The following is a 12,441-nucleotide window of genomic DNA, read 5'->3' as shown; positions in this document are numbered from 1 at the left end:
CTCTCAGTGTTTCTTCCTCTTTGCTCTTAGGGAGGTTTTCCTTGCCACTGTCTCCACTGGCGACAGACCCGGATTTTTCTGTAAAGCTGCTTTGTGACAACACCTGTTGTAAAAAGTGCTATAGAGATAAACTTTGACTTGAGTTGACTTGTGCTCCCACAGTCACGTTCCCTTTCTCCTCCTCTCTCTTTACTCCTCTATCTAGTCTCCACTTCCCCAAACGCTTTAGCCGAGCGCGCTAACGTTACTCCTCCTAATAAACAGACACACGTTCAGCTCCGTCTCCTCATTATTCACCACCATCACTGTAATATTTCATCATCAACATTAACACCCGAAGGTGATCAGAGGGGCGGTGGAGATCGAGTCTGCAGCGTCTGAGATCTTTAAAACGCAGAGTTAGAAAAGAAAATCATCTCACAGTGAAAGCAGCGTTTTACAGTAGAAATAAATGGAGCTCATTATGCTGGTAGTGAACTATGCTGCTGACACAGCTGCCTAAAAACCATAGAAACGGACCTTAAACAGAAGTGAGGACCCTGTTGGGGTTCATCCTAAAGTTAGGACAGGATTTAGGAGGTTTAGTCTAGTTAGGATGTTTGTGTGATGCTGTTTTCTTATCTGGAGTTCATGATGAGATTATGAAGGTAGGAACTGTTATTCTGGAATGGATACTGTCCAAAATTCAGTCTGGACTGAAGTTGTCATGGAGACCAAACAGAGTCAAGATGTTTCCTCTGAGAAGCACCTCTGAACATGTCCAACTTTGAGGTGGATGGGCTACAACAGCAGAAGACCACATTGGGTTCCAGTCCTGTCAGACAGCAACAGGAATGTGAGGCTACAGTGGACACAGACTCGCCCAAACTGGAAAGCTGAAAACATGACCTGATCTGATTAATCTTGGTTTCAGAATTTGGTCAGAATTTGGCATAAACAGCATGAATCCAAGGACCCAACCTGCTGTAGACAGCTGAAGCTGGTGATGGTGTAATGGTAGGGGGAACAGTGTCTTAGCACACATTGGACCACCTAATACCAGTCGAGCATTGTTTGAATGCCACAGTCTGTCAGAGTGTTGTTGCTGACCGTGTGCACAGTTTACCATCTTCTAACAGCTGGAAACAAAGCTCATGTTACCTACAGTCCTCTAAGGTCTAGGTATTAACCAGAGAGGTGTGGGATACTCCATAGTACTAGATAATTCATTTGTGTAATATGATGGTAACGACCAAGACAGTTTAACTGAATGACACTAAATGTGTAACAGATTCTAGACATTAAACTGATAAAGGACAAATGTAAAATATCTCATAATTATTTGGAGTAATAAGGTGGGACATACAGTAAAGTTTACTGTAAAGCTGGAAAGTAAATCAGAAGCTCCTCTAAGTAGCAGGTAAGTTATATGGAGTAAAAAGAAAAGAACCCAGTAGAACCACAGTAAGAATCACTGCTGCATACAGACTGTTTATGACTCTGTACTTTATTCATCTGCAATCTTTTTACCCAAAATAAACACTGAGTACAGTAGAGTTTATACCACATACTTACCCAGTTTATCTAGAACCTGCTTCTGTGTAATTCAGTTCTCACCATCATGCCACTCTAAATAATTACTGTGTATTTTGTACCTGATGCATAGAAGATAAAAGAAGGTGTTACCAAGTATTTTCAGACTGATTCTGTGAACATTACAGTGAGTTCAGAGCCGTTTACAGATCCTAATCCAGTAGATTCTCCATTTGGGATAATTAATTATTTAACTTAATTAGCAATAATAATAATAATAGCAACAGCACATAATAATAACCCATAATAGTAGTGATAGTCACATTATGATGAGTATAATTACCTTAAAAAAGATTGAAAAATGTTCTATGTAGAACCATGAACACTCAACACCTTTGCATGGTCAAATGGTTCTTCAGATTGTTGTACAACATGTACAACACATTCTCCATCAATCTGAAGAACCATTTCACTATGCATAGAACCATTTAATCATGCAAAGGGTTCTTTGAGTGTTCATGGTTCTATATAAAACAATATATAGAACAATCTCTACTAAAGAACCATCTTTTTTAAGCCTGTCTGTAAACAAGGCTGTTGACTCAGTGTGGCTTGTAATGAAGGTATATAAAGGTCTGTAATGTGCATATTCATTATTTACTCTTATAGAAGTGTTGACTGTAGTGTTTATGCATAATCTGATATTATTATAATCATTTGTGCTGATTTTTTAGATTTGGTCTGGCCAAACGTTCAGTCTGCTGTACAGATCCAGATCCAGATCCAGTTCACTCACACTGCCCTGTTCTATCAGCTGTTTGTGGAGCGGCTGGTTAAGCGAGGCTCTCGTCGTCTCCCTGAATGAACTGTGTGGTGTTTTGGGTCATGTGTCCTCTGAGTAAATGAAAATAAACATTTTTCTTTCCAGCTGCTGGTCAGCAAGGCCGGCCTCTGCGACCCGGACTGACCTGTTTATCAGTGCAACCCAATACAGCGAGTCTCTGTCGGCTTCACTGGAGCTCGTTTAGAGCTTCTAAAAGACTGCAGTTAATGAGCGGCTTACTAGTTTACTCACAGCGCTGATTATTATTGATCTGTTTGAGAGATGAACTACAAAGACATGCCAGTGTCCAGTGAGGCCGAAGAACGCCACTGATTCTGAGGTCATGATATTTATTGATACCTGTTAACTGACATGTTAATTGATTCTGTCTCAGACGCTGAGTTGGTTGTAAAGTTGTGGATCTTTGAGTTATTATAGACAGAAGCCCCAGATTCACATATTTTAATGTTTCACTGGGATATAGTTCGTTTGTTTAAGTAATCATCACAACAGATGTTGTTTTACAAAGATGACAGAATAATCTACAGATTCACTGAACTATTTCACCTTTGCAGATCTCAAATTATTAGAGTTTTTGAGAAAATGATTTTGAAAAAACAATATTTGTTGTGTCGATAATGACAAAAAGCTTGAGAAAGCACACAAAATAAATAAATAAGTATATCTGTGAGCTTTTAGGGACTCTGTTTTTTCTTTTGAAGTATTGTGTTTATTTATCAGTTATTTCTCTTTTTTGGAAAAGTCCCACCTGTTTTATTTTAATATGCGATTCTTATTTTTCCGCATCATTTAAGCGCAGCAGCTGTATGAAATTTCAGAATGAATGAACCAGTAGAAATGCTCCAGAATTGCTTGGAGAAAATCTGTTTACATGAACTTTAAAAATACGAATATCTCTGCCTTCTGCTGTCAAGTTATCATTATTATTGTATTTGCTGTCAGGGCTGTCAACGCGCTGCTGGTCTGGGTAACTGGGCCTCTGTCTGAGTGGATGTTCTCTGAAGGAACTGAGGGACAGATTGAGGAGCCACCACATCATCTGCTCCTCAGCTCAGCACATGCTGTTGTTCTGTTTCTGCTCTGACTCACACTCAGTGCTCAGCTCAGCTCTCAGCTCTGCTCTTTCAGCTCTTAATGATTCTGGGTCAGCCTTCTGCTGGTGGTTAAACGGTTTTAAAGGTGGACTGTAAGGTAGCAGTGAAGGATCTAGTGTCGTGAGGCCAGACGTGGTCTTGTAATGAGAATGCTTGTAGACAGCCGTGAGATGTTTTGGGCTGAATGTGGGGAACGTAGGCTTATTAGGGTGAGAACAGACTGAGTGAAATTTCTAAATCAATCCATTGTCTCGTGAAGGTGGAACTCACAGTAGGGGGCGCTGGAGCGCTCATCAACATTCTCCAACAGACAATAAACCTGTCGTTAGCACGTGGATGTAGTGCTAGTTAGCATTAAGCTCCACAGAAAACTCCAGTTAAGCATGTCGACACATTTAACTAGACCAGCTTCAGCTTGAGAGGCTGTCACTGGAGCTTCTGATTTACTTTCCCTCTTAAACAAGTGACTTTACAGTGAAATTAACTGTATGTTTATATTTACCACCTTATTACTCCAAATAATTGAGATATTTTACTATGTGTCTAGAACCTGTTAATTTCATTTCAGTGGTACGTACCATCATTTTACCCCAAATTCAGTGTAATTTAATTATCCAAACTGACTACCATTTCATCCAAAATAATTATCTAGAACATTGTAGTTTGTACTAAATATGTACTTGGCTAATATCTAGAGCGTAAGAAGCTGTAACAGAAATCATAATCTCAGTATAAATCAGTATATAAACAGTGTAAAACTGACAGTGGCGGTTCTGTATGTCAGTTTTTAAACGGTCTGTCTGTGTTCTGTAGGAACGCCAGTCCTGTGGGGGTTCTCCTGACGGCGGTGGTGGCGCTGTCCTATAGGGTGGCCATCTCATACGAGGGGTAAGATTATTTAATGTACAGTATTTAATTTACAGTGATCTCTGGAGGCAGAGCTGCACAATAATCAGCCTTTACAACACTGAGATCACAGAGGGCAATATGCAAATGAGCTTCGACACCAATCACAGAAGGTTTTATTGTGTGCTGTGAGCATGTTGACCAATCACAGATGGGTGTGTAGATAAATCGAGGGATTGACACGATCCAGCAAATATGAATAATTCTGATCAGAAATAATGCAGGTCAGTCTTTATCACATCACAGAGTTCGCTGTCGTGTTCAGACTGTTTCGGTCACGATGTGAAGGTTTTTTTTTTCCTTGTGCAAGACCTCAAATTAATTACATTAACTTTCTTGAGTTCTTGAGAAAATGACCTTAAAAAAACAACATTTGTTTTATCGATAAATAACAAGAGAAATGACTGATCTTGAAATAATGTGTAAGATCTGTGGGTATTTAGGGCTTGATTTTCCATCTGTTTTACATTTTTATTTTTCAGCTACAATATATATATATATATATATATATACTATATGAAAGCTGTGCAGTACCTAAAATCATCCAGATACAGGCAGCAGCTTCAGGTAATGTTCACAGCAACCATCATGGAGTAAAAATGTGATCTCAGTGATGGGAGCCAGGCGTCCCCCTCTAAAAACTCCCTCACAGGAAGTTACTTCATGAAATGGTTATGAATTCACTGCCTGATGACTGAGACACTGTTTTATGATAGAAAATATATTGTCACTGTTAGAACAAAACCTTTTATCTCTTCATTCCGTTTAATTTTTTATTTTATTTTAGTATTTTTTTTTTTACAGAGTTTGAAAAAGTGTGAAAGATGGGCTGCAGAAAACAGAAGAACTCTTTTTACATTAACTGCCATTATAAGTTAAGAATGTTATTGTGGAGATGTAAAATTTTGTTCCAGCAGTGATTTATATTTTAAAACACATTCATGAAGAGCAAAGAGCATTTACCACCACTGAGTCGGCGAGGTTCTCTGCAGCGGATCATTTCTCACCAGACCCCTCTGAAGGACTTTTGTTAATATTTCAAACTCTGAGTGATGCAGAACTTTTTTGAATTGGTGGAGTTTCCCTTCTAATTCTTTCTGTAAGCACACTCATTCCTGTCTTGCTGCACTGATGATCAGCTTTATTCTGGATTTTGTTCTTCATATATATGTATTGAGAGTGTCTGTCTGGGTGTCAGTGAGCTGTGGATGGAGGAGTCAGAGGGAGGTTCAGTTACATCTGCACTCATTGTGCTTTTAGACGACCTCACACCACTCAGTGCCTGTTGTCATGTAAATACAACAATTCTATCCATCCATCCATCCATCCATCCATCCATCCCTCTTCCGCTCTGCTCCTGCGTCCTGTGTGCTCTGTGGAGACGCTGAGTCACTCTTCTTGCTGATGACTGAAAGCTGTTGATTGAGTTTCTGTGCCTCACGTTTAGAGAAGAGAAGGAAAGTAGGAGGAAGTTCAGCCCACAGTCAGATTCAGAGCGAGAGCGCGAGCGCACGGACTCTTATCTTCTCCTTCTAAAGACCCCGCTGTGTCCTCGTGGAGACTGACAGAAACGCGGACCCCTGTGTACCCTGTGTACAGCAGCTGAGACCTGAACGAGACAAACAACACAAAACAACAGCAGAGAGAAGCTCATTATCAGCCTGACCTCAGAACACAGCCCAGAGAGTGATGGACCACCACAGCCTCTCTCTCTCTCTGTATCTCTGTATCTCTCTCTCTCTCTCTCTCTCACTCTCTCTCTCTCACTCTGTATCTCTCTCTCTCTCTCACTTTCTCACTCTCACTCTCTCGCTTTCTCTGTATCTCTCTCCCTCTCTTTCTCTCTCAGTACACTCTTTCTCCGCCTCTCTTTGCATGCACTCTCTCCCTCTCTCGCTTTCAGTAAACACTCTCTCTCTCTGAGCACTCTCTTTTTTTTAGTACACTCTCCCTTTCTCCTCTCTTCTTCCCTCCCCTCCTCTCTTCTCTTCTTTTTCTCTCCTCTCTTCTCCTCTTTTTCCCTCCTCTTTTTCCCTCCTCTCTTTCCCTCCTCTCTTCTTCTCGCCTCTCCTTTCTTCTCTTCTGTCCCCTGTTGTTTTTTTCTCTTCTCTCCACTTCTACTTTTCTCTCCTCTCATCATTTCTTTTCTCCTCTCCTCTCTTCTCCTCTTCTCTCATCTTCTCTACTCTCTTTTCCTCTCCTTTGTTCTCCTCTCCTCTCCTCTTCTCTCTCTTTCTCTTCTGAGAGTGTCTCTCTCTCTGATGGAGGGCAGTAATGGCTTGTTTCCATGGTTACTGATTTGAGGTATTTTTGGTTCCTTTTAGCAGCGGAGAGAGAAAGTTTTGGTTGTAAAGGTGTATCGATACACAGGCCGGCTGATTCAGGGGAAATCGTGATGTTCTGGCTGTGATCTAAACTGAGATGATGTTCTATCAGTAAAGTTCAGGTCTGTTTTTTCAGCTGTGAAGAGCAGAAACTCCCGAGTCCCGAACACTGAGTGGGCTGTGCCAGACTGCCAGTTTGTCGCAGTTGTGATGTCACAACATGTAGCTGCTTTTGACTGGTCTAACTCATATACAGCAGTGCTTTAATCAGACTCTAATCAGCCCTTCATCACCCAGCACACAGAATAAGACCTCACGGTTTTAAAAACAGCGACGCTCAAACTACAGCGTAACATCAGATCATGGATAATAAATTAAAAATAATAAAAATAATGATGAAAGAGATGGTTCTTCAAGGGTTCTTTGCATGCTTAAATGGTTCTTCAGATTGATGGACAATGTATTGGTTCTGTATAGCACCAAAAAGGGTTCTTTTATTGTTGCAAGCTGGACATAGTCACATAGCAGAACCCTTTACTATATAGAACCATTGTCATAAAGGTTCTGTATTGGACTCTATAACGTCCAAATGATGCAAGCCTTGCAAACAGGGAGTAAAGGATAGTCGTTAATGATCTCATTCGTTATTTTTCACAAACGTCCTATTATGACTGCTGTTTATTTCCTGTTAGCCACATTAGCGACAGCAGTAAATGTTAACCTTTCTGGAAAGTTCTGCGGGTCAGTGGTGCGAGATGTTAGCTCAGTGTGGTGTGTGCCAGGAGCAGACTGGTACAGAACGCTGGGGTTTACAGCCTCCTCCTCCCTCTGAGTGTTTATTCTGCTCAATTTGCAGGCCGTTCACAGAGGAGATCTACCGGCAGAGGAGCCAGCGCTGCAAGCACAAATAAGACTGGAGTGTGTTTGTTTAACAATCACACCGGACGCCCCCGTCCACCGCCGCCCCCCCACCCCGCCCAGCGGTGTCCACCGATACTGCCCATAAAGCAACCTTCCACAGCAGGAGGAGGAGGTGAAGACCTGTCTGTCTGCAAATGTCATCGCTCATTTTCCTCCACTTTACAAGCAGCTGCTTTTAACTTGAACAACAAAACAACCCTGTTAGACACGTTTAGACTCACCTGTACGTCCAGCTGTAGGAAGGAACACTGTTGATCACAGTGATGAGAGACTGTTTATTCATCTTCCTTAAAGAAATGTTCTCAGTTCAGCTCAGTTAGGAACTGTGGAATAAAGACTTCCAGATAACTGAGATTTCTGTGAGTGTTATTAAACACCAGCTGGTCAAATGTGATTGAGATTGTTTAAATTAAACATCTAAAACCTCAGAACTCTTTTTAAAATGATTTATACTCCATTTTAAACTGCTAGAGCTGCACCGATCTGATATCAGACATGTGTATCTGCAGAAAATGTTGGATGGAGTATCGAAGGGGAAATAGAATCTGATCCAGTCCTGTAACAAATCTAGCCTGAAATATGAAATGCCAATAATCCAGGTTTAGAAATCAGAATCTGCCAATACTCAAAGTTTCAATATTGGTTTCAGAATCGGCCGATACTCGAGATCTAGATATTGAGTTGTTATTAGAACTGGTTAGTACCCAAAGTTTGTATGTCTGATCAGTATTAGTATTCTGGTAATCAAGGTTTCAATACTGGATTGGTACCAACATCAGCCAGTGGTTCAGTGTTGTGGTTATTGGTATTGGGTGATACTCAGGATTTCAATACGGGATCAGTACTTATAATCTGATACTAGTATCAATATTGGATCAGTATTAGTATTATGATATCACTATCAGATCTGTATCAAAATCAGCCAGTGATGTTTCAGTATTGGTATTGGCTGATCCTCAAAGTTCTTTGCATGGTGACATGGTTCTTCAGACTGATTGAGAATGTGTTCTAGATGGTTCTATATAGCACCAAAAAGCTTTCTGCTACTGTTACAACATTGACAGTAACAATAGAAGAACCGTTTTGGTGCTATATAGAACCCTTTTCAAAAAGGTTCTATATAGAACCATCTACAGCACATTCTGAAGAACCCTTTTATGATGCAAAATAAACATTTAATCATGCACAGCGTTCTTTGAGTGTTCATGGTTCTACATAGGACCATTTTCCTTACCAAAGAATGAAAACTATCTTTTGAAGAGTGTAGAATCTGCTCCCACCAGTGAGGTCATCATAAATTAGAGAGGAATCTGATCCCAACTCAGCACTGCTGCTCTGAGACACTGTGTGAATGTGTTCACTGCTAAACACTGTGCTGTCTGTCAGAAGATAAGAAGAAGGTGCTTCCTACACACTGAAGTGACCGAAGCTCCCTAGAAGATCTGCGTGTGTCAGGTCAGCAGCTGTGTGAGCGTCTCTAATCTTTATATTCAGGTCTGCTGGTGGATTAAAGCCTGAGATTTGCTGCGTGATGTCAGTGAGGATGTTCAGGCTCCTCTCACTTCACCTCATTAACGTCTCTGAGATCAAGTCCAGCGTGTCCAGATGTTGTAGAAGCTCCTGTTCCTGATGGAGGTGCTCAGTTCTCTGAGGCTGCATCAACACTTCAGCAGAACGTCAACAGAGCAGATCAGGATTAAACACCATGCCTGTGCTGTTACTGAACGCTGCTCAGTCGTGATATCGGCGCTTTGTGTTCATTCAGCATCTGTGCACTGCAGTGATGAAGTACACAGTCCTTTACTCAAGTAAAAGCAGAAGTACTTTAGTAAAAAAATTAGTTTAAAGTAAAAAACTAAGAAAAAGTGTAAAGTACACGCTCCTAAATGTACTTAGTGTTTATTGCTAATTAAACTTTTGCAACAGGGTTTTTTCACTTAAGCAGTAGAACACAAGAGAAATCTAAGATGTGATTTATCGTGGTTGAGCTGGAGCAGCAGAGTAAAACACCCTCTCCTCCACCACACCACCCCCACCCACCCGCCTCTACTGCACAGCGATGGTGAACTGGGTTAATAGGTGTCTTTTCAACCTCCTGTGTCCATTACTGCGCTCTGTAAGTGTAGTTTAGGGTCCAAACTGCTCTCAGTGCCGTCTGTGCTCTCATTCAGACTCAGCCGAGAGCTGCTGACCTGCTGATTCTCATATCTGCTCATAAATGAGTTAATGGGGTCAGAAGGGTGAGGAGTGAGGAGCCACTCTGTAACAGGGAGCATTTCAAGGTTATAGATCCATTAATCACCCTTATAATCACTAAAAATGAACCTAAACACTGGATGGATATTATACCGTTAAAAAAAACACATTTCCTTTTGTGTTTAGGTTGAAATGTACAAACTCATAAAATACAAATCAAACAAACATGAAAGTATTTAATCAGCACGTGTAAAGAAAAACAGAATTTTCTTTCCTTTTCCATTTTCCATTGTTAACATACACTCTTAAAAAATATGGTTCATCAAGGGTTCTTTAGTAAAGGTAATGGTTCTATTTAGATCCATGACTTCTATATAAAACCATTTTTGCATGCTTAAACAGTTTTCTACATGGTGAGTGATGGAGAATGTGTTGTACATGGTTCTAAACAGAATAAAAAAAGGTTCTACTATTGTAACAAGCTTGACATCATAACAATAGAAGAACCCTTTGGTGCTATGTAGAACCACATACAACACCCTCCATCAGTCTGAAGAGCCACTGCAGGTGAAGAGACAGTGATAACACAGCATTCGTGCTCCATTTTAACGCTTTCTGAAAGTTGAGCGTTAGACGTGACGCTGTGTCCAGTCAGGGTGCAGTGAACCGTCAATGCTCTCTGGCTTTTACAGTGCAGTGTGGGAACTTTCAGAGAATGCAAGGTCCAGTGCACTGGACTGATTCTTAAAATGAGCATGGCTGAAGCAGCACCCTGACTTCTGAACTAGGGAGCTCTCTGAGACACGCCCCTAGTCCAGTGTTTCAATAGGACACTGTTTCCCAGTCCTGGTCCTGGAGGAACACAGCTCGATCAACATTTTAGAGCTTACCTGCTCCCAGCACACCTGATCCCCCTAACCAGCTCATTCACAGCCCCTGACTGAGCTGCAGTGGGTGTGATAACGCAGAGACAGCACTAAGCAGCAGGACCAGGACTGGGAAACACTGCAGTTAGGTTTGGGAAACTGTGCAGGAAGGCTGTGCTGACGTCACGGTGATGGAACAGGCTGCCATAGACATTTTAGTAAGTGTTTTATTTTACTAGCAGAACTGAGATCTGCTGTGTTTCCCTGAATAGTTTTGAGTCAGGTGTTTATCCTGGTTTTTTCGAGATCTCCTGATTCAGCAAACTGATCTGATCTGGAAGCTCCTCTGTTCTCATGTGTCCCTGCATAAAACTCTGCTCTGTTTGACTGGCTATAAATCAGACTTCTGCCAACATGCTGAAGTGAGTAAGAAGAGCAACAGAGGAAAAACGGGAAATAGTCTCGTGAGCAGCTCATTATCATGTATGACTTTGTTCAGTAGGTTTTGAATGATGGGTGCACAGATGTTAATAAGTGTAACTCAAAAACAAAAACAATCTGTTCTCAGTTTCTGTGAGAAACACAGCCATTTCTATAAGTTCACTCTTGAAAGATGGTTCTTCAAGGGTTCTTTAGTAAAGAAAATGAACCATGAACACTCAAAGAACGCTTTGCATGATTAAAGGGTTCTTTGCATCTACACAGCACTCAAAAAGGTTCTACTGTTATAGTGTCAAGCTAGTAACAAATGAAGAACTCTTTTGGGTGCTGTATAGAACCCTTTTCAAAAAGGTTAAATATAGAACCATATGCGGCACGTTCTCCATAAACCTGAAGAACCATTTCACTATGCAATGAACACTTTTATCATGCAAAGCGTTCTTTTGAGTGTTGCTTCTGTATAGAACCATTTTCTGTGCTACAGAACCCTTGAAAAACTGTCTTTTTTAAGAATGTATATGAGCAGTTGCTTAGGGTCCTCATGATATTGGGAAAGGAATATTGTTATTAGTAATTATTATTCAAATTTAATTAAATATTAATAAAAATAATTACTTTGAAAAATGGCATTTAAACACATGGTAATTTTATTTAACTGTTTTAGTTGCACATTCAGTTTAGTGCTTTAAAGATTCTGATTCTTTAACTTGCTTTAAATATTGTTTCATTGCATTTCCTTTAGAATTTATTACATCTTGTTCCTGATATAAATGAATGAGCAGCCCAATGCTTAGAGCCCCTAAATGTTCAGACACAGCCCTGGTGTGAAATGACTGCCTTTTAAAACTCAACGGACACAACTGATATCTACAGACCGCTGAGAGTTTAGGGACCGTCTACAAATTACATCCAAGCACAACACACCAATATGAGGCCTGTCGAGCCAGTACAGCAGATAAACACCAATCAGAGTCTTCAGAGTAGCGTCTGTTTATAATTATTGTGGATGAGGAGCCTCAAAAGAAGATTCTTAGACCTTTTGGTACAAAGCTCAGACAGTTAAATCACCAATATTCATTTTGCTTTATGAAACTGCACTGTTTAAATCCTGTGCCTCATGTTAAGTTGTCACCTTGATGAAACTGTTTTTCTCTTGTCTTTGTTTATTTATATGACTATGAAAAGAGAAGCAATCCAAAAGTAACAGGACGCAATCAGATTGCGTTACTTTAAGGTATTAATCCTGTGGATTAGGTTACAGATAATGATCTTTAACAGGTGATCAATGATCTGTACTGGAATCCAGTCCACGTCCTAAAGGTAGTGCAGATTCAGAC

The 12,441-nt window shown here is 40.6% G+C and overlaps 1 protein-coding gene and 1 long non-coding RNA gene across 3 annotated transcripts in view; one reads left to right on the top strand and one right to left on the bottom strand.

The window, feature by feature from the left end:
* The window catches only part of pemt (phosphatidylethanolamine N-methyltransferase), a 69,936-nt gene extending 61,907 nt beyond the window's left edge, over positions 1 to 8,029 (top strand). For both annotated transcript variants that reach the window (XM_036573335.1, XM_036573337.1), the window contains exons 6-7: positions 4,264 to 4,338; positions 7,537 to 8,029. In XM_036573335.1, the coding sequence (XP_036429228.1) occupies positions 4,264 to 4,338; positions 7,537 to 7,591 (130 nt within the window). In that variant the 3' untranslated portion in view covers positions 7,592 to 8,029. The remainder of the gene's footprint in view (positions 1 to 4,263; positions 4,339 to 7,536) is intronic.
* Positions 1,185 to 1,619, bottom strand: LOC118809777. Its single transcript, XR_005007384.1, has 2 exons — positions 1,510 to 1,619; positions 1,185 to 1,467 (listed from the first exon to the last, which is right to left on the bottom strand). It is a non-coding gene; the product is annotated as an uncharacterized LOC118809777 (long non-coding RNA).
* Positions 8,030 to 12,441: the final 4,412 nt, after the last annotated feature.

This window comes from Colossoma macropomum, unplaced genomic scaffold, assembly GCF_904425465.1.
Source record: "Colossoma macropomum unplaced genomic scaffold, Colossoma_macropomum, whole genome shotgun sequence".
In the NCBI taxonomy this organism is placed as follows: Eukaryota; Metazoa; Chordata; class Actinopteri; order Characiformes; family Serrasalmidae; genus Colossoma; species Colossoma macropomum.
The sequence above is the reverse complement of the archived record's forward strand: the minus strand, read 5'-3'. Positions and strand labels throughout refer to the sequence as shown.